Raw genomic sequence first — 25,027 nt, 5'->3', positions numbered from 1 at the left:
TTCCCCCTTTCTTTCTTTCTTTCTTTCTTTCTTTCTTTCTTTCTTTCTTTCTTGCTCTTTTTCTTTCTCTCTTTTACCTTCCCTTCCTCTATTTCTTCTTTTCTTTCTCCTTCCCACCTTCTTCCCTCCCTCCCTCCCTTCACTCATTCCTCTCTTACTCTCCCCTTTCATAAGTTTCCTTGCTTCCTTCCTCTGTTCCTGTCCCTTCCCCCTTTCTTTCTTTCTTTCTTTCTTTCTTTCTTTCTTGCTCTTTTTCTTTCTCTCTTTTACCTTCCCTTCCTCTATTTCTTCTTTTCTTTCTCCTTCCCACCTTCTTCCCTCCCTCCCTCCCTTCACTCATTCCTCTCTTACTCTCCCCTTTCATAAGTTTCCTTGCTTCCTTCCTCTGTTCCTGTCCCTTCCCTCTTCCCTTCCTTCCTTCCCACCCTCCATCCATTCATTCACCCATTCCTCTCTTGATCGCTTAAAGCCGGTCCCTGGTGCAAAAAGGGTTGGGGACCTCTGTCCTACAGGATTGGGTGGCAGAGAAGTTGAACATATGTAAATTTAAAAGTTTAAGAAAGTTTACAAGTTAAGTGAAAGAAACTTCATTATTCATTTATATGTACATGTACATTTCTTCATTAAAAACATGTCTTTCTGCATAATTTAGACTAACTTTGTGAGTTTTTTGAGGGCTGGAACCAATTAAAATTATTTACATTAATTCCTATGGGGAAAAGTCGTTCGAGATAAGAGCTGCTCGACTTAAGAGCCCAGGTCCGGAACGAATTAAACTCGTATCTTGAGGTACCACTGTATACACTGAGGCACCTGGAACACTGTTATCTTCCTACCAAAGTCGAACCTATTTATCTACTCATATCTGCATGTTTTCGAACTGCTAGTGTGCAGAAGTTAGAGCAAGAAATGGGAGCTTGACCTGTCATGTGGTGTTCAGGTCTCGAACCCAGACTCTTAGCTTTCCAGTTGACAAGCTGAACATCTTTAACTACTGAACCATCATATCCCTCTTGTTACTTTACACATGAGCAAAATACTTTCACTCATGCAGAAAATTCATTTTGAAGGATCCACTTGGTCACTGTGGATCTGATTGAGTCAGCCTGATAGTGAGATAGTGAGATTCTATGTGGCTTCCTTTCAGCTTCAGGGTCCTTTTCTTTGGAGTAACATGTTTGCATGCGTGCATGCATTCATTGATTCATTCATTCATTCATTCATTGATTCATTCATGCATTCATTCATTCATTCATTCATTTATTTATTCATTCATTCATTCATTCATTCATTCATTTATATGCCGCTCACTCCAGACTCTGAGCAGTTAACAATCGCAATAAATACAACAACAATAAAAACAGTTAAAATCTAATAGTAAATGACAGTAGTAACAGTAATATAAAAAACATTCATACTTGCAATCAGCCTAATTCCAGGCCTGCCAGAAAAGCCAAATCTTAACGGCTTTCCAGAAGACCGGTAGGGTGGAGATAATGCAGATCTCTGGTGGCAGTTGGTTCCAAAGGGTCAGAGCCGCCAGAGAGAAGGCTCTTCCCTGAAGTCCTGCCAGCCAACATTGTTTGGCGGATGGGACCTGGAGAAGGCCAACTCTGTGGGCCCTTACTGGCTGTAGCGAGGTATGAGGGAGGAAACGGTCCTGTAAATAGTCTGGCCCTGAGCCATTTAAAGGCTTTAAAGGTGATAACCAACACCTTGAATTGCGTTCAGAGACTGACTGGCAACCAATGCAGTGCATGTAATGTTGGAGTAATACAGGCGTACCTTGGTACACCCGTTATTGCACACGCTGCTGCATTTTGCACTAGCTGAAGTCTACGAACGCTCTTCAAGGGTAGCCCCATGTAGAGCACATTGCAATAGTCAAGACTGGAGGTGATGAGGACGTGAGTGACTGTGCGAAGCGTCTCCTGGTCAAGGTAGGGCTGGAACTGGTAGACAAGACGGACTTGTGCAAAAGCCCCCCTAGCCACAGCTGAGAGATGTTGTTCTAGCCTCAGCTGTGGCTCTCAGAGGACACCCAAGTTGCGAGCCCTATCCAAGAGGGAAATTTCTTCCCCTCCCAGTATCAAAGATGGACAGATGGTATTGCCTTTAGGAGGAAAGACTCATAGCCACTCAGTCTTGTCAGGGTTGAGTTTTAACCTGTTGACCCCCATCAAGACTCTAACGGCTTCAAGGCACCGGCACATCACTTCCACCACTTCACTGAGTATCGCCAGTGTATTGTTGGTAACTCTCCCAATGTCATCAGATGATCTCGCCCAGCGGTTTCATGTAGATATTAAATAGGAAAGGAGAGAGGACCGACCCCTGAGGTAGCCCACATAGGAGGTGGTGATGAGAGAATCACCCAACTTGTGAGAGTCATCCAAATGACTTGTGATGGTCTTTCCACTCTGCATAGTTATTTCCCCAGTGAAGCATACTGTCAAACTATTTGCAGTTTAATTATTTATGTGTTTAACTTGTCTGTCACACATTCTACCGAGAGCCAGACAGCTGAAGCTATTATTGGTGGCTTTACATTAGAACTCACATTGCAAATAACAAGGGCCACTTGCACCCTCACAAGTACTCTTTATCCTTCCACAATTGACACACTATGGACTCATCCTCATATCATTTAGGCATGAACCTTTTTTCAATTAGATATTTTCATGACACTGGCCGCTGCTGAAGGAGCATGTCATAATTTTTCCCATTTAAAATAGCATTTTCTCTACTCTCCTGACACAATTTTTTCCACACTTTATCAAGGAAGCAGTTTATGACTTGCCCAGCGTCTACTGGTCACCTAGGCTACAACCTCAATTTCAGAAGTTCTGAATCATACATAAAAGGAAACACCTCCTTTTCATTCTGCGCAGGAACCTAAATGCATCTGCTCTAGGCAGAAGCAGTTCAGGAACCAGCAGTAGTTGGATGAGAACATATTTGTGTGGCATTGTTATATGTGACTGAAGCAAAACAGCAAGAACTAAAAAGGCAGAGGGCAAATAATAATAATAATAATAATTATTATTATTATTATTATTATTATTACTATTACTATTATTATTATTATTAGATTGGTATGCCGCCCATCTCCGAAGACTCGGGGCGGCTCACAACAATAACAAAAACAATATAATAGTAATACAAATCTAATATTTAAAAAAAGTATATATAAAACCCCAACAATTAAAACCAAAGAACACATGCATACCAAACATAAAATATAAAAGCCTGAGGGAGGTGTCTCAGTTCCCCCATGCCTGGCGATATAGGTGGGTCTTGAGTAATTTGCGAAAGACAAGGAGGGTGGGGGCCATTCTAATCTCTGGGGGGAGTTGATTCCAGAGGGCCGGGGCCGCCACAGAGAAGGCTCTTCCCCTGGGGCCCGCCAAACGACATTGTTTTGTCGACGGGACCCGGATAAGGCCAACTCTGTGGGACCTAATCGGCCGCTGGGATTCATGCGGTAGAAGGCAGTTCCGGAGGTATTCTGGTCCACTGCCATGTAGGGCTTTAAAGGTCATTACCAACACTTTGAATTGTGACCGGAAACTGATCCGCAGCCAGTGCAGGCCACGGAGTGTTGTAGAAACGTGGGCGAATCTGGGAAGCCCCACGATAGCTCTCATGGCCGCATTCTGGATTAATGAAATGGGGATGGGGGTTGCTTCTGGGTACAAAATGGCATTGCTATCATGTGAAAGACTGGCTGCCACATTTGAGAACATAAGGAAAATCCTGTGAAAAAGTTGTTATATGTTTGTTTAAAATTAGTTTACAAAACCTGAAGAATCTGCTAAATTTAAAGAACACTTCATACATTTATTTATGTATTATAAATAATAGTATTCATATATTTTCTATAACATTTATATGAAATGATTTGTTATTAAATCTCCATTATTATTATTATTATTATTATTATTATTATTATTATTATTATTATTATTATTATTATTTAGATTTGTATGCCGCCCTTCTCCGAAGACTCCGGAGACTTAAGGTTCAAGATTAAAATTTTAAAATTAATTTGTTATTATATAATTTGTATCTCGGGCAAACATTGACAATAGTCATTTTAAATAGTAATAATGACACAGCCACGTACGTCTTAATTACCCTGGCACTGTTATCAAAGAAAAGGCTCCTTGTCTCTTAGTATAAATACCCAAATTCAAATTCTTATTAACAATAATTTGCTCCTGACATGCATTTTAAATGAAGGGCAAACCTATTGCAACCCTGGGGCTGCACTTAGTCCTTGAAATTATTTTTGTAATCCCCAGAGCCCCATCCAACTGTGATTACAGAAAACTGCTATTTCATATCAGGAAATCCGTGAAAATTGTAGCATAAGCCCTAACAGGGTTTTGAATAGCAAATAAAAAAGGAAAATCCCCACTGTACAACACTGCTGACTTTGAGGCATTTGGGTTCCTCTATGCAAATCTCAGGTTCCCACAGAAGGCAGCTTACTCCTGGCAGCCTAGATTGTTCATTGCCATTTTTATTTTTTTGTTAGGGATGGATATCGAGATGGGAGCAACTATCTACCACAGAATAACTTGGAGCTCTTTATTTGCTTGGCTGTCATCAGCCTTCTGGTTGTCCATTACTATTTGTATCAGTTAATTGATCCCCATTAGCCATTAAAGCTGCTTTAAATAGCACAAAGAAAAATGAATGTCTTAAACAGCCATAAGGAAGTGGCTTTGTTTAATTTTATTTGAAACAAACTTTTAATTGTTTCAACCCAGGTAAACAATTACAGCTTTCCAGCCATAGCTGGTCTTCCATCAGACTTCAAGAAAACCTTTGCAAACAATCAATGCATACTTATTGCAAAGAGTAATCTATTCCTATCTAACAATATTCTGTTTGTTTGTTTGTTTCTGGGGAGGGAATAGAAAGGGAAAAGAGAAAAGGATCTCAAGAAAAGATCTTGATTTATAATTAATTTGAACCTATACAGTTCATTACAATTCTGATAAATAAAAAAGTATTGTATATATAAATTGAATACTTCACTATATTTAACCAAATGATCCAAATTACTGCTTTTTTTATAGAATCCAAAAGTAAAATCATGATCAAGAAATGCCACTGGAGCCAAGGGAGAGGAGGAAAACATGCCATGAGTAAAATAGATATAAAGCCAAACAAAAGCTTAGCAATTCATACCTTAATTGTGTCCAAACACCTAAGATTTGTTCTAGTTCCTGTCCTAATTCTGATTTAGTGCCAGTACTTCCAAACTAGGAAATGCAACACCATTAATATATGCCATTAAAGATAGTCCTCAAGTTACAACAGGCTACTTAATGTTCAAAGTTATGACAGACTAAAAAAAAGTTATTCATCCTCAATGTTATGAGGGTGGTTTCTCCCATCTCAGTCATACAATTATATTTGGGGCATGTGGCAAATGGCTCACATTTATAATTGATTTCAGCATCTTGAGTGACATTTTGCAACGTTTTCTTGCTGCTTTCCAGCAAGGAAATGCCCATTACATAAGCTGGATTTGGACTTGTGCCCAAGTGATTCATTTAACAACTTCAGTGAGTCATACAAATTGTTACAAAATCAAGTCCAGTCACATAATGACTCAGTTTATGACTGCAACAACTTACAACCAAAATTTAAGTTTCAATGATGGCGGTAAATCAAGGGCTGCAATATTTATTTGTTTGTTTGTTTGACTGATTTTTATGCCGCCCTTCTCCTTAGACTCAGGACGGCTTACAACATGTTAGCAATAGCACTTTTTAACAGAGACAGCATATTGCCCCCACAATCTGGTCCTCATTTTACCCACCTTGGAAGGATTGAAGGCTGAGTCAACCTTGAGCCGGTTATGAGATTTGAACCGCTGGCCTTCAGATCTACAGTCAGCTTCAGTAGCTTGCAGTACAGCACTCTACCTGCTGCACCACCCCAGCTCATTATCTGTAGTCTAGTATTAACCCTATTAGTGTAGGCATCCCTAAACAACAGTGGTGGTGACTTCAGTCATTTTGGCAGGAGGGGAATGATTTCACATGTGCAACCTAAATCCCATGCATGCGCAAATGAAGCTTCAAGTGCTCCCCCACTGTTTCAACAGCCCAGTTCCCAACAGGCCATGGCTGGTAGCAGGCCGCTACTTAGGGGCTGGGGATCCCTATACAGTGGTACCTCTACTTAAGAACTTAATTCATTCAGTGACCAGGTTCTTCAGTAGAAATGTTCTCACATAGAAGCAATTTTTCCCATAGGAATCAATGCAAAAGCAAATAATGTGTGCAAACCCATTAGGAAAGAAATAAAAGCGCAGAATTTGGATGGGAAGAGGAGGAGAAAGAAGAGGAAAGTCACTGCCAAAGGAAGAAAGTGAGGTGAGGGGAATTAAAAAAATCCAAAACTTTAAGGCTTAAAAAAAAAGAGGGACTCTGAGGCAGCGGGGAGGAGCACGTGCCTCCAATACACCCGGTGCGAGTCTGCCTCCCATACACTGCACCAGAGAGAGAAACCCAGGCGGGCGAGAGGGGGGAACCTTTTGCTCCTTTGATCAAAAGGCGGCGGTTGCTGGTGCTACCTGCTGCCTCTTCCTTTCCATGCTGAAGGGCTCCCCTCTCCTCTTTCCTTCACTGTGGTGACTCCTCAGTTTGGCTGAAGCCGAGTTGATCCAGCCGGGGTGAAGCGCCCCCTTTTGCCTTTCTGTGTCCAGATGCTCTGGAAGGCAACCTCATGCCAGGTGTATGGGAGACAGCACGAGGGAGTTACCACAGAGAAGTGGTTTATTCCCTCTCCAAGCACCCAGAGAAAGCAAAAAGCTCTGTTCACTCTGGACTGCCAAAGCTTCCTTAAGCACCACCGAAAGGCTCCTCTGGCAGCCCAGAAAAGCCCAAGATGGCTGGGATTAAAGGGGGAATGGCAGGAAACTAGCCAGGCCTTTGTGTCACTCTCAAATTTCCTGAGAAATTTTTCCGGGCTCGGGTTCTTAAGTAGAAAATGGTTCTTAAGTAGAGGCAAAAAAATCTTGAACACCCAGTTCTTATCTAGAAAAGTTCTTAGGTAGAGGCGTTCTTAAGTAGAGGTATCACTGCATTAGTATGCCCCATATATTAATCACTTTTCCTTGCTAGCTCAGTCATTCTAGACTGAGCTGCAGCTTTACTAACTCTTCTTTTCTCACATTATTGTTCTAAACCGATGATTGTCTCCAGAGAATTTAGCTAGATTATATTTGAGGAAGGAAGGAAAAAATAAACAATCCCGCTACTTAGAAATGAAGCCCTGTTTGAAGATAAACTTTCAATTCTTCAGCAGCCATCAGGCACAATCATGTTCAGTGTTTGGTATACATTATATATTGATTATGCCTAAGAATGCATAGAAAAATATACAATAATTGTATATGAAAAAGTATTTTATCTTTCCAAAATGTACCAGCTCAGATAATTAGATTTTTAGGTATTTGCCTAGGATGCATGAAATCATCAGCCTTTAAAAAAAATAAAGTAAAAATGTTCCAGCATAAGAAAGGTCCCAAGGTATTTAATCTCCCTTAATATTTGTAAACATGTTGTTAATTTTCATTTTTAAAAACCCTTAAGTAGTTCTACAAATTTTAAATCAACTGCAACTTTTTTTGCCTTAGGATCTGAACCATCAATCTAGTACACCAATTGTTGCATAATAAAACTAGGCTAATTGAATAGACCACCTTCATCCAGTAATTTATATTTGTTAATTTCCTTATATGACCTGACTTCAAAAGATTATAATTATAGGAGAAGACATATCCTAGAAATTGCTTTTAACTAGATAAACTATAAGCTTTTACATGTCTTCTTAGCAAGAGGTCTACTACACCATTAACTTGTATTCAACAGTCTTTTGGCTGATGTACTCTCTAGCTCCCTCAGTCTTCTTTTCCATGGTTGGTGAATACTCTTTAGCAGACTAGAGGGCACAATGAGTTTGGAATGGAGAAAGAAAAAGTTAATTGTCATTACCAAAGCAGCAAATGTTTATATGATCATTAAATTAACCCACCCTGTGGATATTCTATGTAATATCAAATTTAACTGACATGCCACTGTGTACACATACATATCAGTGTTCCCTCTAATTTTTTTTTTTGGGGGGGGGGCGGAAAAGTATAGTGTCTGAGCAGCAGACCCTTCAGGACTGGGCGGCACAGAAATAATAAATAAATAAATAAACAAACAAACAAATAAATAAAACCATCCTGTTTTGCCTCAGAGAATTTCAAAATAAAATACTGTACTGTGTGTCTATAACAGTGAGCTCATAATAGGGCAACTCTATCAATATCAAAATGCCACTTAAATAGTTGAGCCAGTTTCAAACTAGATTTTGATTTTCTTTCTCTCTTCCTTACTCCCATTCTTTTTCTTTCTCTTTTCCTTCCTCTCTTTTTTCTATCTGTTTCTCTCTCTTCCTCTCTTCCTCTCTCTCTCCTTCCCTCTCACTCTTTCTCTCTCGGCTTCTGGGCAGGTTTGGAAAACTCTGAGTTGATGATGATTTTTAAGTGAGCGATTGCTCACTGCTCAGCTTAGAGGGAACTATGATACATATTGCTTCTGTATTAGTACATTTACTTTCTATGATATTTATAAATTGTCTCATGTATCTGAGACAATAAACATATCAATATTAAATAACATGCTATTCTCTCAGGTTATTTCTGAGGACTATGTGGTTTATCAATGTTGAAAACTAAGATGACAAGTCTTTGTTAATATGTGTATGACACTTCTTGTATGTGTGGTCGGTCATTTAAATCTCCCTATCTTTCGTGTTCATTACAACTTGGAAAGGTACTACAGTGATCCCTCGATTATCGCGAGGGTTCCGTTCCAAGACCCCTCGCGATAATCGATTTTTCGCGATATAGTGGTGCGGAAGTAAAAACACCATCTGCACATGCGCGCCCTTTTTTTCCATGGCCGTGCATGCGCAGATGGTGTTTTTACTTCCGCACCTGGGAAGACCCAGGGAAGGTTCCTTCCGCCGCCCAGCAGCTGATCTGCTCGGCAGCGCCACAGCAGCGAGGAGCCGAAGATCAGGGTTTCCCCTTTGCATGGGCGGCGGGGAAGACCCAGGGAAGGTTCCTTCGGCCGCCCAGCAGCTGATCTGCTCGGCAGCGCCGCAGCAGCGAGGAGCCGAAGATCCGGGTTTCCCCGCCGCCCACACAAAGGGGAAACCCGGATCTTCGGCTCCTCGCTGCTGCGGCGCTGCCGAGCAGATCAGCTGCTGGGCGGCCGAAGGAACCTTCCCTGGGTCTTCCCCGCCGCCCACGCGCTGCTCGAGAGCAAGAGGGGGAGAGATAGAGAAAGAGAGAGAAGGAAAGAAAGAGATGAGAGAGGGAGGAAGAGAGTGTGAGAGAGGAAGAAGCAAGATAGAGAAAGAGAGAAAGAAAGATGAGAAAGGAAGAGAGTGACGTCATCGGGTGGGAAAATATTTTTAATTAATATTTTTTGAAAAATCGCGATATAGCGTTTCGCGAAGATCGAGATCACAAAACTCGAGGGATCACTGTATTTCTATTCACTGACCACATTTGAGTAGACTCTAAAGTCATTCATTGGAGAAATGCCATTACAGCTTTGTACTGCAATGGACTATTATAAAGAATAGAAAAGGCTTTTTAGAAAATGCACATATTACTTAAGTTGATTTTCAAAAAAGTGCTCAGAATTATATGCCCAAAGTTTCGAAGGGACATTATTATTATTATTATTATTATTATTATTATTATTATTATTATATCATATTATTAATTTATTGTTTTTATTAATGCAACTTTTATTAATGCAATATCAACTTTTACTGCCACAATTGATTGATTGATTGATTGATTGATTGATTGATTGATTGATTGATTGGACTTATATTCTTTTCTTTCAACTGAAATCTATTCCAGATCGATTGAGCTCTGATTCTGTAGTAGCAACAGCACATTATTGGGAACATTTTGACAGTCTAACTCAAATAATTGTTTTCAGACATAAACTTTTCAGTAGGAGGAGTTAAACCATACAATGTGGTTGCAAAAATTAATCCAAATAGCTGGAAAAGATCTATTTAGTGTACTAGTTTAGAGTCTTGTTATTCCTCTGTTCATGTAGCTGAGGGCATGTTTCCCAACTTTCCTTCACATACGCACATAAAATTTCTGATTATTCCTAAGAGTTCCTCATATAGCACAGCCAAATTTTCAGGGGCTTTAGGAATCTACAGAGAGATAAGTTGAGGTATGGAAGTCCATTTCATTAATGTGAATATTTCTGTCCTGAAAGAAAAGTTGAGACTCTAACCAGAAATACAGTTTAGGAACATAATGTAATTTTGTATTCATTTTTATAAAATGGATGGGAATGCTCCAATTGCAAAGAACAAAGAAAAAAACAAAACTATACAGACAATAGGAAGCGTCTCAGTTCAGCACAAACCTGAATATTTCACTCTACTTTAACATCTGAAAAACAGCAATTCCTAAAACCTTGTCCACATCTGTGAATGCAAGTAACATATTTTCTACTATAAATAAAATTTTAGTTAACAAGATGAGGTAAAGTAAACCTACTTCAGTTTCTCTGCAGTTTCTCAAGGTCTAAAAATTGGTAATGTGACAGATCCATCTCATTTTTCTTAGTGATGTTTTTATTATTCTTTCACTCAATTAAAGCAGAAATGGATATTGCATCTTCTGACTGTATAATTGTTATTGTAATCTGTTTTCTATCACTGCTTGGGAAATTGGTCCAAAACAACATAAACTATTGACAGCCTCAAAATACAAGTCATTTTCTTTTACTACAATACTTAAGGTACTCAACTCATGGTTCTCAATTCATATGGAAGGATTACAATAAAAACGTTATTTGTAAATTGGGAAAATGCATTATGAAAGATGCCTTTTACTGCATAACCCAGAAAAGAAACATTTATTCCTTTAGCAAATACCATAAAAAATATCGAATCTTAGAAATAAGCATATTAAGTTGTGACATAAAATGAACATATTACATAGGTCATTCACAGAGCATAAAACCAGCAATTATTAAGAAAAAATATCTAATTATAAAAACCTAAACCAAAATATTTTATAATGATTACATTTCTACCTAGAAGCTATTGTCAAATACAGCATCTAGGCAGTGTATGAATTTTAGGACTTAAATCTATATTTAGTGTAGTAAATACTAGGGATACAGCTAGGATGTTATTTGTCATAATAATCAACTAATAATAAAACTCTCAAATACCTGTCTTCTAAATTGTAATATTAAATTCCAGAACATTTACACAGAGCTAAATACGCATATGATTGCTACCTAAACTAGGTATATGGATGAAAACATGAATAGGGGAGCAAAAAATATAAAAGAATAATTCCAAAAAGAATAAGCAGCAAATAAAAAGTTGGGGAATATGCCAGAAAATGTTATACTGCTTTAAGTATGACAAAGTGGCTGACAATCTACTTTCCATTCACAATGAATGCAAAAGAAAGAATCATAAATTAAGACATGAGTCCCCAAGCATTTTAAGGAGCGGACAGATTTTTGAAACTGTTCTGGATGCTTCCTCAAAATGAGTTGTCCATTCAAAAAATGTTTAACACTAAGAACTGTTTCAAAGTAGTTATTTAGTGAACAGTTATCTGCCATTCCCTCCAACAAGATAAAAGCCCATTGTCTCTGTTTAGGTTTGGGTCTTCACAGGGCAGATGATTATACTTTCAAAACACTTGGCTGTAGCTGATAGTTATTTCATTTTTTAAAACTCAGGTGATCTAGCAAGCTTGGCGAGCACCATTTGTAGAAATTCTGGAAATACTAAGATAAAAGGCACTTGGTTGCTATTTTGAAGTTCTATATTTTAACCTTTAAATTAATTTATCCTGTGATCAGCTACAAAAATTATCAGATGGAGATTATAGTCTTGTTATATCATTAGGAAGCAGCACTATAAAATCAGGATATATTAGAACATGTTCTAATGAAAGTTCAAACTGTCACCTACAAATCACATAAAAAGCAAGCCAAGGAACAGTAGTCATTTCTGTTCACTAAATGATTGGAAACTATTTGTAAATCCATTTATATCTTCCCTTCGCACACTCTACTCCATAGACAGTTAGGGAACTGTCTATAGTTGTGGCAGAAGAAGAACACGAACTTGGCAAATTCCTATGGCATGAACAAAAGTCTTACACTAAACATGATCGCTGTTGTTAGCAATAAACTTCCATTTATGACTGTTAATTTCTAACAATATAACATGCTTTAATTCTTTAGAGCTAAAAAGGTCTTAATTCCCATTTTTACTGAGGCATATAAGCAATCCTTTCTGATTACAAGTAGTACAGTATTTATGTCTATTGAATTTTTTTTCAGTGACTTCTGCATCATTCAATACAGCTACATTCATTTGTTTCATAGTATATTCAATGTTTCTTATACATAACTGGATTAATTAAAACTATCTGTATTCTACTTTTATCAAAAATAGTTTTAAAAATACATTTACCAAAAAAAGCAGGATAATTCTCAAAAGCATGTAGTCATTTCATAATACATCACTAGTGAAATAACTTATATGTTGAAATCTTTGTTTTTACAGTGTACAGATTTTCACTGAAGTTTTTATGGTGACAGTCTTTGTTACATTTCTACTATTTGCTTTTCTGTTGATGAGCAGTTAAGGAACTTAAACTTTAAAAAATATCTCCAGAATAGTATATATTTAGAAAATATAGTATATACTTAGAAAATAATTTACAAAGTACAGAGAAATAGAATACCATTTATTTATAGTAAAACTTATGTTTGTGACATTTTCACAATAATCACATAAAATAGATATAAACTTTGTCGAAAACGACGGTATTAAGTACAATGAGCCACCCCGAGTCCATGGAGAGAGGCGGCATACAAATTCAATTAATAAATAATAAATAAATAAATATGAAATATTTAAATCCCATAAATTTAAGCCTACCTAATTTCTTTAAATTATACTAAATACACTCCCACTTTACATTTTTCAGAATTTATCCTGGAGCTCAAGTTTATCAGTCACACATATAAAACTAATAAAACAGCTTAAGCTAGGTTTTTCATATGATAAGCATTTCAAAAGGCTAGAATACAATGTTATCAAATACATTAATGCTTCATTTTCAGTTGTTGCAGGAAATATATACATATCATATTATAATAATTATACATTACTTATCTAAATTACTTAGATTTGCAGAAATCAAGTTTGCAAATATTTCCATGTGTATATTTATTATTTTTATTTTAAGTATTAAAAATTATAACATACCAAAATATGCATATAATATATGCATTTAATATAGAAAAAGGAGCAGAATTGATTGCAAAATTTTCTTTCCAATTTTATTTAAAATTACTTTCAAATGATATATTATTTCTTCCTAATTTCAATTAATTATATTGTTTCGGGGAAAACGTGTATTATTAATACAGTAAAAGTAAAGAAACACCTAATTTCTTAATGAAAATTTCATTAATAATAATATTTTGGGAGGATAGTATAATTCAGGCGCATCAGTGATCTAAGTGTTTTAAGTAGTTAAATATATAATATTTAACACTCTATGATAAATGCTTAACTTAAATATGGTGGGAAAATTCAGCATGGCAAAGATAATTAAATATATTTCTCTGAAATCATCAGCTTCTCAAATGTTTGTCAGTTGTGGCTTTGGGTCTTAAAACACAGTTTCACTTATAGAATGCCTTCGTATGAAAGTGCATCTGTTTCTGTGGAGTTTATACAGTAGGAACCAATTAAAATAAGATTGATTCATCATTATCTCAGAAGGAAAAGAAGAGTTACATTTTGAAACAGACACTATAGTTCAAAGTCAATATTCTCCAGAAAGATAATGCTTTCAATTCTTCTTTCACTCAAACATATATACAAGTTTGGTACCAGAAACCTAATAAGGATTTTTAAATAGTGCACTTAGTTTTAATAGCAAAAGGTGTTGAGGCTTAACATATAGAAGAACTACAAAACAATTACCAGCCTTTCCCCCAGCAAATAACTCTGTCAACTTTAAGTCAGCTAATATCATTTTATACGTAATTAAGTGATGTTGAACAACATTGAATGAACTACCTAGTCACATATAAGAGTAAAAATTTCCAAGTCTTAATTTAGATATACCCAACAGTAGCATGTCTTTTTAAAAAATGCATTGCTAATTATAACTATTCATTATTTATTATTAAACAATAATTCACTTATTATTGATTATACCCTTGCTTGTTTATTAAAGTTATTATAGTGCATATTTACTATCCTGAGGTATTTATTATACTACAATCAGAAAAGGATATTTTTATTTTTAGCTTTGGAAATAATAAATTAATTCCTACCTTTATTATTTGTATAAATAACTCAAGGCAGCAAATATACCAATACTCCTTCCTCCTTCTATGTTTGCCACAACAACAACCCTGTGAGGTGAGCTGGACTGATAGAGATTAACACTGACAGGCCTAAAGTCACCCAACCTGCCTTGATTTTGCTTTTAAAACAACACTTCCCTGTCTCTGAACTTCATAATCGCATCACCCATTCTCTTCTTCATCAAGCTAATCTTTTTGTTTTTGAAACAAGTAAACAAACTGCATTACAACTCATGTTGATGAATGCTTGAAATCCATCAAAGTTATGACTTTATGTAAAGTATTTCAGAAGATGTGTTCCAAAATTATGACACCAATCCCAGGATCTTTATTGGATTACACAGTATGCTCATTTAGAATATAGAACTGCATAATCTTGAAACCAAAGACTAAATTCTGAAACGAACAAAAGAGCTATAGTCTTATGAGAAGACAAAATATGTTGATATAGTTGACTTCTAAGGCACATCTCAATTATCAATTAAATTATAAATTGTGATTTCTTAAAATATTCAATTTCTAACTTAATAAACAGTTCATTATTCCCCAAATATTTTGAAGATTTTAATTTTTACTATTAACTCTGTAAAATAATCAGGTATTACAATATTTTAAACTGATATGTTTTAAAAGCACTACTATTTCAGGTTTATGTAAACCACATATATTCCAAAATCAAGCAATAATAAAAATCTATTACAATGCCTAAAGCTAGGTTACTTTTCTATCACGTTATACACGTTATATGTGTACTTTCTACACATCTAAACAACACTAACAGGCGAAAACTGAAAGCTTCAGCACTATAGTGTTATTGCTATTCAGTTGCAAAAGTAATGTTATTTGCGAGAAAAGTATATTAACAATTGTCATCAATATCTATCAACACATTAGAACATCCTCATTACTATAGATTCCATCTTAATGTTTCAGCGAAAAGTTAACTGTGGTTTTCCCTCATGACCCTTGCAACAGTAATAAAAGATAATAACAAATTCCCCTATGCCCAGTTCTATTAGATACAGCATTAATCTTTGTAACATCAAGATTTTAACAATGGCATTCTAAGTCTTAAAAACAAAAACTGAAATCCTATTTGGGACTACGCAACAGTGAATTCATTATTAAGTAAACTGTATAAGCTTGAGGCCCTGAAGTTTAAGGCCACAACCTAATGTACATTTACTTCAATGGGATATATTTTTCAATCGCATGTCATATTGGACCTTTAGCTATTTTATTAAAAATTAAAAACAGAATTTTATATTTTCCTGTTAAGCCAGTTTGAGAAATATATACACACAGAGAATAGAAATAGGCTGGCTTCCAACCTAGATATCCTTAGAATATAACTACTAAAAAGAATGGCATTTAAATTAGTCATGATAAACGTACTAATTTCACCGTACTGATTTAATAAGTATCAATGTGACTGGATCTGACCTTCAATATTTTTGTCATCTATGTTAAAAATATATATATATTATATAAAAATATATATTGAGAAACTACAGAACTGTTACTACTTTTCATTCAAACATTCACCCGCTAAATATCACTTTAAGCAAAACCTTTACTTTCTGATTCAGTCTAAAAATATATACATAAGCTGATAATATGTGCCTTATAATACAACTCAAGAAAAGAACTGAATGGATCAAGTATGAAAATAGTATAACATGTCAACTTCAGATTTATGCACTCCTTCTTAGATCTGATGTGGCATGTTATACTATTTTTCTCTATTTAACTTAGGAACAAAATAAAAGACTTAATTTTAAGGCGTCTTAGCGACTTTAACAGACCTCATTTCTAAAATTAATGAGATGAAGATCAGAGTCTTATTAAGATTTTAAAACACTAATAAAGATAAATGTACATAAAAACTGACGAGTCATGAACAGATAATTTTATTCAGCATTTTTTGAAATCTGCGTTTCCTGGCCATTAATCGTCCTTTTCTTTTCTTTAAAATCCTTATGGAGCAAATTAGTAACTGAGAGAAGACGCCAATTCTAGTAAGTGAATGTTACCCAGCAGGGATATAAAGCTGTCAACACCCCAGAGCTCTTGCTTGCTTTAACCTCTCTCCCAGGCGTCATATGTATTTTAAAGAGATATTTGCTTTTTTCTCCCACAGACTTACTATAAATCCTGCCAATCATGAACATATCACAGCATTTCTGTTTTATTACATAGATGGTTAAAACAGAGCATCTAGGAATTGCAGGAAGTACTAGAATACCAGAAGAAGGGGGAGGCAGAAGGAAAAGCAGCAGCTTATCTTGACTAGTTCTACTGAAATTAATATTGTAAACGATAAGAAGTATTAACTCAAAAACACGATTTGTCATTAGCAACAAAAGTTTTCTGTAATTTTTCTTTACATCTCAAAGTAAAAATTTGAAAAAGGATATGTGCATCTTAACATAACTAATGTTATAATCTTAGGTCTGCACAAATAATAATTGGAGGGATAAAGAAAAAAGTGTACTTTAAAATTGCATGGGAAGTATCAATAGGCTTTTTTGTTTTCCCCAACAAAAATAAGATAATTACAGTCTGGTGATCCTTAAAAAAATACAGTACTATTTTAAGAATTTGTAACCTTCCTAAATTATGTATTACTGTATATTTAAAACTAAGTAATTATACTTGGACAATCTCAAGAGATCTTTTTATTGTTTTACATACCAAATGTTCCTTCAGTGTAGCTAGATTCCTCCTTTCTCTAAATCGCTTTTCCTTTCTGTTATAATTTACTATCTTCAAATCTATAAAATTCAGATTAAGCATGTTGTAATGCACATGGCAGCATATATCTTTGTAGCTATTTATTTTTAAAAGTGGATGTCTTCACAAATATTGTGTTGTATTATAATTAACAAGATCAATTTATTCTATAAAAATGCACTATTTGAAGTAAGGCAATCTTTTTCAGCAATTTATGCTTAATTCTATGAAGAGAAAAGGAAACTTTTGAAGCACAATAACATGAAGATTTTATAAGACAAAGTTTTACAGCAGCTAAAATAAAATTTACATCAATTTTATCTATGACCCACTTCCTAAAATGGTCTATTTTAACTATTTTAGTATTTAATTGCCTTAGTATTCAGTGTAATAGAATTAAGAATATTTTTTGAAATTATTCTTAGTGCCTTCCATTCAATTGGTAAGCAGATGCTACAATTACAAGAACCTGCATGAAACAGAAGGTTAATACAGCACTATAATATAGTCTATTGATTTAAAACAATTAGCATTGCATGAAAATATAAGTTCTTAGAAGATGATCCTGAGAAATGAAAGACTTCACAAAAAAGTGAATAAAATTCTGTTTCTTGTCACACTATTTATTGAGAATTTTTGTGACAAAACCTTGTAGTAATAAGGCAAGATTTGAAAACTCTTGCATAATATTTTTAAAAATTAAAAATTTCTCATTCCACAATATATTTAACAAATCAACAGAAAGAAAAAATGCAAACTTACAAACATTTCCTCAAAATAAATATTCTTAACTTTTCCCAAAATCCTCCATGGCTCATTTTGAAACAGTTGCAAAAAGTATACCCAGCAATAAATCAATAACTGTTATTACTGGTACATTTGTAATTTTTAATAACTTATTTATTTTTCTTAGCTCTAAGATTACAATGATAAGAATACTAAAAACAACGCGATACATTTATCAGAGCTCTGAAGCCATTGAATATTTTTTATCCAATACAAAAAACCCCATTTAAATTACTTAAGAATATATAAATAACTAAAATGGAGGACAAGGGAGACAGAATGAGGGACAGATAAGATACAACTTTTCAGTCATCTTTAGCTATTACTAATCTCTACTGAACAGGGAAAGCTAAGAATGCGCACAAAATGGTTTAACTGTTTAAAATGGTGCCATGGTGCTATACTGCACTTTTCTTATGAGAGAATACAATATTTGTAAAGACATCCATTTTTAAATAAACTGCTGCACGGTAAAAATGCTTCCATGCGCATTACAACATGCTCTACATTTAAGAGAACTATGTGTTTGCCATTATTACCTCTTTCTACTTTAGAAACGGCGCACAAAGATGATCCTGTTATAATGTACACCTTCAAACCTAAAGTGATTGAAGTGAAAGATGAAGGAACTATGACATTTAAAAATGAAATATTTAAAATAACTGCATGTTGTAAAGGTTTTAAATTTTTAATTACTGAAATGGCATTATTTAAAAATGTAAAATTATACAGAACACAAGAAGTATCTGTAACTATAATATCCAAATAATATGTGTCAAAATAGATATATAATTCTACACACACACACAAAAAGTTTCAAAAGAAAGTAAAGAAAAGATTTGGCTTATATATTTATTTTGCAAATTACTTAGTGCTACCAAACTATCATTTCAAAATGGATTAAGAATATAGATTTAGAAGGCCACCTGAACTCCTAAATTATATCTCACAAATCTCAACTGAAGTAAACTAAGGACAGATAAAGAAATAATATACCAATTCCCTGAGTTTTTGTGACCAGAAAGACACAAGATAAAGGGTGATGATATTTATCCTCAAACCCTTAATTAGTAAATGCTAAATGCTAAAATCTGTACACTCTTTTGTGATATTAGGTTAAGCTAAGATATTATCCTAGATTTTGAAACAACCTTTTTCTATATTTTAAAGATTTTGAAATCCTTCTAAAATGAAATATAATGAAAATTGTGAAATGCACAAAACCTATATAACAAAAATAGAAAATTTTGGGACTAATTTAAGAGCCTTTTTAATATAGTTTATTTAATGCAAGCCATTTCAAAATAAATAAAAAAATCTACATATAGACTAAATACTTTGACATTGGTCCAAATATAGATATGTAACTATTTAGAAGATAATGACAAATACCCTTAAATAAAAGAAAATCTGCATTTAAAATGTGTTCTGTTAAAACAAAATGCTTAACAACTTTAAGCATTCCAGGAAAAAGAAGGCACACACTACTGTACCATAAAGAAGTTAACTCCAGATATAAAATGGCAAAGTGCCCAAAATATGCCACTTTCTACATAAGCCACTTTATTTAACCATAATGAGCCTATTGGTTACTGATGAGAGACATCAGTTAAAGTAGGCATTAACTGTCTGCCATTGACTTTCTTTTCGTAATCTTACACCAAGACACTCAAGCTACGCCAACCTGAACCCTGAGACCTTGTGCTATTATAACTCAGCCGCCAGACTGTTATGCATACATTAGTTCTGCTAGGTTTGTTACCTCCCACTGATTTGGTGACAGAACCATTGAGCCTCCCTCTGGCTCCCATAGGGCTGCCATTCTGTTCAAGCCTGGCCACCTTCACCGGGGGAGGACCTTTGACATCAGGGCTACCGCTCCCTCTCTCTGGGCTATCCCTTAGGCAGGGACTCTCACTTCTCCGATCCATATTACTTTGAGTTGGAGACAACGTTCCCACAGGCAGGTCACAATAAAATGAGCAAGGACCTAAAAAGAGAAAGAGGGAGAAAGAAACAAACAAAAAATACCATTTCAGAAGCTTCCAGATCCACTATGTCAATTAGTTACATCTACATTTAACTAGGAGAGTGATTCAAGCAGAAATAACAGCAGCTGCTCAGCACAGTTTTGCACCTGATTTCTTAACCTCTTTCTATGCTGCTTGGAGTACCGGCAGCTAACAAATACCGGCAGCTAACAAGTATCTACACAGTATCTTTTAGAGAACTTGGGTCATTCATTTAAATTTGGCTTCATAAACCTTACTATTATCAGAACTATTTACCTGTTCCAGTTTCTCTTTTGAAGAATGCAATTTATAAAAGCTGTGGTCTCCGCAAATAAATGTAATAAGAAAGACTAAGCTTTAAAAGAGATAATGTATTTCAGATACAATACCCCATGAACCAATACAGTCATCCAGTTAAATAGCTAAATATGCAATAGAATAGAATAGAATAGAATAGAATAGAATTCTTTATTGGCCAAGTGTGATTGGACACACAAGGAATTTGTCTTTGGTGCATAATTTCTCAATCTTACAAGATTGAATAAAATTGATCTTATTCTGGATAAAATATGAAGAAATAAGCAGCAAACATATCCCACCAGCTAAAAGTACTTAAGAATGTAGCCCCACTTTCAAACTACTAAACAAGCCTTTTAAAACACTATATATTTGCTATCATTTTCGTTTGTAAACACTTGCTAATAGGGATATTAGGCAACCATTGATTTGTCTGTTGATTTGCTTTTTGTTTTGCAAAGAAAAAATAGTTTCGCTCAGAAAGGGGGGGAAAGCATCTTTCCTCCTCCAGTATTTCCACTTATATGCTTATAATCCTAGAGCCGATTTACAATTTTGTGCTAAAATGCTATCTCAAGCAGATTGCGTTTTCAAGCTTCACTACACAACATAGGGTGGGGGAGACAGCATAAGAGCGATTGAGAGTTACACAGAAACAAATAAAATGGAGTGTAACACATCACATTGAAACTTTAAGCTGAAGCAACTAAATTCAGTTATTACATTTCTATTAAGTCAATTATTTTGTTTTGAGCAGGCGCCTTCCACCATCTTTCGGGACTACCACGGCAAGTTCGGCTAAGCTTTCCAGTAGTACTTACTGCTTATACTCTGTCCGTAACTTGGCTGACTTGGGCTCTGTCCATGGATCAAAAGTAGAGAATCCAGGGTGGAAAGTTTTCTTGGCTCCTCTGGCCACGTTATTTTCTTCTTTGCCTTTTTCGCTTCTCCCCAGCACCCCACCGCACCGACGCCTTAAGTTTTTTTTTTTTTTGGAGGGGGGGGCGCTATTATTTTTTTCGTTCCCGAGTTAGGATGCCTGATCGTCTTGCGCCTGAAATGGCTTGGTGCTTTGAGGGAAAGAGTTCTTCCTAAAAGGGCACCCGAGGTGGCAACTGGAAAAGAGAGGTGAGACTTCTGGGATCTGGAAGGCAGGAGGCGTGGGGGGGGAGACGGGGGGCGGTTTCTCAGTCCTTCGGCAAAAGGGTGGGGGGAGAAATAAGAGGGGGAGGGAGAAGCAAAGGGGTGGAGAGGCTGTTTCCGAAGGGGGACACTGTATCGGACTAGCGGCGGCAGAGGCAGCAGAAGCCGGTGCTCTGATCTCCGGTAAGCCGCGAGCTGCGCCCGATGTGTCACTTTCAATCTCTCCCTTTTCCAGCCAGCATAAGCAGCCGCGGCGGCAGCAGCAACACGAGGGATTCGCCAGAGAGGAGACAAATGATTATTAGTTGCGTTGAGTCATCAGGCAAAGTGAGTCCTTTCTGGGGTTGTCCTTCTTTGCTTTGGGAATGTTGGGGGTGGTGGTGATGCCTTTTTTTCCCCTCCCTCTCTCTCTCTCTCTCTCTCCCTCCCTCTTTCTCTCTCTATACCTCCTCCTGATTCTTGGAATCCAAAATAACAACAGCCCCGCTTCCTCCCTTCTCTATCCCTCCTACTTTCTCTTTCCCCCCCCTCACCCCCGCTGCTTCCTTCTTCCTCCCTTCCTAGTTCCCCAAAATAGTATCTGCGTTTAATCTTACGGGATCACTCTGACAGGATAGAGCCCTTTTCGAGGCGGCCGGCTAGGATTTTACAAATTGCTGCTTGCTGGGGGCCAGCACCGCCGTTTCCACGCAGGCGAGAAAGAACGACGGGCTGGGGTGGGGGGAAGGAGGGGGGTTTAAAAAAAAGAGGAAGCCGCCCGCCAGTGAATTAAAGGCCAATAAATATATAATCAATTGAAACACGCGGTTCACGCAAGCAAAACCAAAGGGAGCAAGCGGGGAGGGGAAGCGGGGAGGCGGCGGCATAGAGGAGGGAAGGGGCAGGATTAGCGGGAGGGGAGCTGGTGAAATTGGGGGCGGGAGAGTGGGGGGAAGGCGGCGAGCGAACCAGACTACAGCTGTAAAAGTGAAGCCGAGCAGCCACGCGGGAGGGCACTCGGGACACGAGGGCGGGAGTCTTGGAGCAGCGCCAGCCCGGTATCCATTCCAGGCGCTTCCTTTCCCGTCAGTCTCTTCCTCCGAGCGGCCTGGCGGCGACGGAGCCTCAAAACAAACGCACATGGCCCTCCCCCGCGGCGCGGGGAGGGGGACGGCGCACGAGGCCCGCGGGGAGGGCGGGTGAGGGGAGCCAGCCCTCCTCGGCCGCATTTTTTTTTATTTTTTATTTTATTCTCTTTCCTTCTCGAGGCGAAAGGACGTTGGTGGTTCGCCAAACGCTCCTCTCTCCGCGCGCGGTGGCGGCGGCGGGGGGGGGGAGAGAACAGTCCGCATGGAAGCCGAACCGCTTCGTCCTCCGTGCGCGCGCCCGCGCTTCGGGAGCCGCAGGGTCGGGGGTGGGCGGGTAGTTGAGCGGTCGCAGCTCGTCCGGTCGCTGGCGTTTCCTTAAGTGGCGTTCGGGAGAGCTGCCGAGAGGTGGGGTAGAGCTGAGGACAAGCCTCGGGATCCGCGCCCGGAGCAGGGAGTTCTGGTGAAGACGGCGCCTCCGTTGGAACGGCGACAGGGAGCGAAGGCGCTGAGGGGAATTAACGAGCGTGGGGCAGACATCCCCTCCCCAGCACGAGAGCGCGCTTTCTCCTCCCGGAATTCTGGGTAAGGGGAGAGGGGAGAAATAACCGACCCTGTCCGCCTCTCTCTCCCTCCGCCGCCCCCAGCCTCGGAGACCCTGAAGCCTTCCCTCAGTCTCGGCGGCAGCTCCGCGCTTAAGGTGGTGCAGCAGGAATTATTTTCCCTCCGTCAGTAGGAGACGACTCGGCGAACTCCCCCCCCCCCCCTTCCTCCTCGCCTCTCGCCTTCCCCGGCGGTGCCGTTGGGGGAAGCCCCGCGCGCGCCCGGCCCTCCGTCCGCCCAACTGCCAGAGTAGGATCAGCGTTCCCGCTGCAGCTCAGTGAAACTCTTGGCCCCCTTAAGAGCGCTTGATTTTACGGTGGCGCTAGAGGGTCAAAAAAAAAAAATCCCCTCAGCCTGAATGGGTTTCGGGGTTGTGCGGGGTTTTTTTTTAATAACCGCGGCGACGGTTGAACGTTTTTATAAAGATGGGGGGGGGCGGCGGTGGATTCTTTGGCCCCTGTTTAGAAGAGTAGCAGGACGAAGGGAATTAGTTTGAACGAGGGCCGTTGAGGAGATTGAGGCAATTCAGATAGATCCTCGGCTGAAGAAGAAACGAAGAAAAAAAGTGTTGTTCTGTCGACGCCTGCCTGGAGTCAAATTTGACTTCTGAGGAATTCGTGGCCGCGTCCCCGAAGCTATCCTGGCAACAGGTTTTGTTTTTTAAGTGGTTCACGTTAACTTCTTCCGGGATTGATTTTTTTTTTTTTAGTCTTACCAAACAGCTTCATTGCGAATATGAAAATTCAGGAAAACACGATGAAAAAAAAATCGGGGGAGAAAGAATTTAAAATCACCTCAGTTTCCTCTTCCTTCAGAAGAGGTATCCGAGTATACAGCCCATGCAAAATTAGGTTGCCCTAACCCACGCAGCTATTATTATTATTATTATTATTATTATTTATTATTATAAATTAGATTTGTATGCCGCCCCTCTCCGAAGACTTCCTTCGGGGCTCCCGAGAGGGTATATTTATGTTTAACCAGATATTTCATTATGGGGGGTGGGGGCAAGAAATGCAAGTGCTTGCCGTCGTCCCCAAACCCTGTCAGATAACATTTTTCTGACGTCCTGAAGCCAAAGCCTTTCCGCAAGGGTGATGCACGAGGGAGCAGAAGCGGCGGACCCCAGTAGCTGCTGCAAAAGTACAGCGGTGCGCCGAGGCTGCAGAAGCCGGGTAACCTTTACAATCGGGGGGGGGGGGGGAGAGAAAACCCAGGGGGGGGGAGCACCAAGTCAGCTTCGTTTAATCTCGCTGGAGACTATCCGGATGAAAAGCAAAAGGAAGAATCCCGGCTCTCTTCTTTCTCACCCCCCCCCCCCATTCCACCGTCACCCCCACTCCTTAAGTAGTTTTGCGAGTCGCTGCGGTGCAGCCTTTCGGAAGAGGCAGAAAGCGAGGTGGTGATGGTGACTTTGGGCTCCGCCGAGAAACCGGGAGTCTGGAGGGGAAAGGCAAGGCAAGGCGTTCACGCTCTTCTTCCGTCTCACGAGGATGGACCTAGGCTAGACTGCTGTATGTAGCCCGCCTGTCCGTCGACCTCTCTGTTGCCATCTGGGGATAGAAACACACACACACCCCTAGGAAACGCTGCTACTTGGCAGCCCCGGAACTTCGGAGAACCCCTGACTAGGGTAAGAGATTAATTCCAAGTCATTTCCATTTTGAAGCGGAGTAAGGTGAGGGCTTCAACCACCCCGGGAAAAAGTCATGGTTCCCCCACTCCTCTGCACAAATGGTACTTGTAGGATATGTCAATCTTTTCCTGAAAATCTATAGAGAACATTTTTTTCATGGTGGAGGGGACATTTCAAAAGCGTTCTGCCGGGAGAAAAGTTAAAAGGCGATGTAGTACTTGCACTCTGTTCCTCGAGCTCTTGCCCATGATGAATGCTTGCGGGACTCATTTG

General features: G+C 38.3%; 1 protein-coding gene across 3 annotated transcripts in view; it reads right to left on the bottom strand.

Moving 5' to 3' along the window:
- Positions 1 to 23,173, bottom strand: part of SATB2 (SATB homeobox 2) — a 167,642-nt gene extending 144,469 nt beyond the window's left edge. For all 3 annotated transcript variants that reach the window (XM_070732092.1, XM_070732093.1, XM_070732094.1), the window contains exons 1-2: positions 21,130 to 23,173; positions 19,762 to 19,989 (exon numbers count right to left, since the gene is read on the bottom strand). In XM_070732092.1, the coding sequence (XP_070588193.1) occupies positions 19,762 to 19,930 (169 nt within the window). In that variant the 5' untranslated portion in view covers positions 19,931 to 19,989; positions 21,130 to 23,173. The remainder of the gene's footprint in view (positions 1 to 19,761; positions 19,990 to 21,129) is intronic.
- Between the last annotated feature and the right edge of the window lie 1,854 nt (positions 23,174 to 25,027).

This window comes from Erythrolamprus reginae, chromosome 1 (assembly GCF_031021105.1).
Source record: "Erythrolamprus reginae isolate rEryReg1 chromosome 1, rEryReg1.hap1, whole genome shotgun sequence".
NCBI classification, from domain to species: domain Eukaryota; kingdom Metazoa; phylum Chordata; class Lepidosauria; order Squamata; family Dipsadidae; genus Erythrolamprus; species Erythrolamprus reginae.
This window is presented reverse-complemented; position numbering and strand designations above follow the sequence as displayed.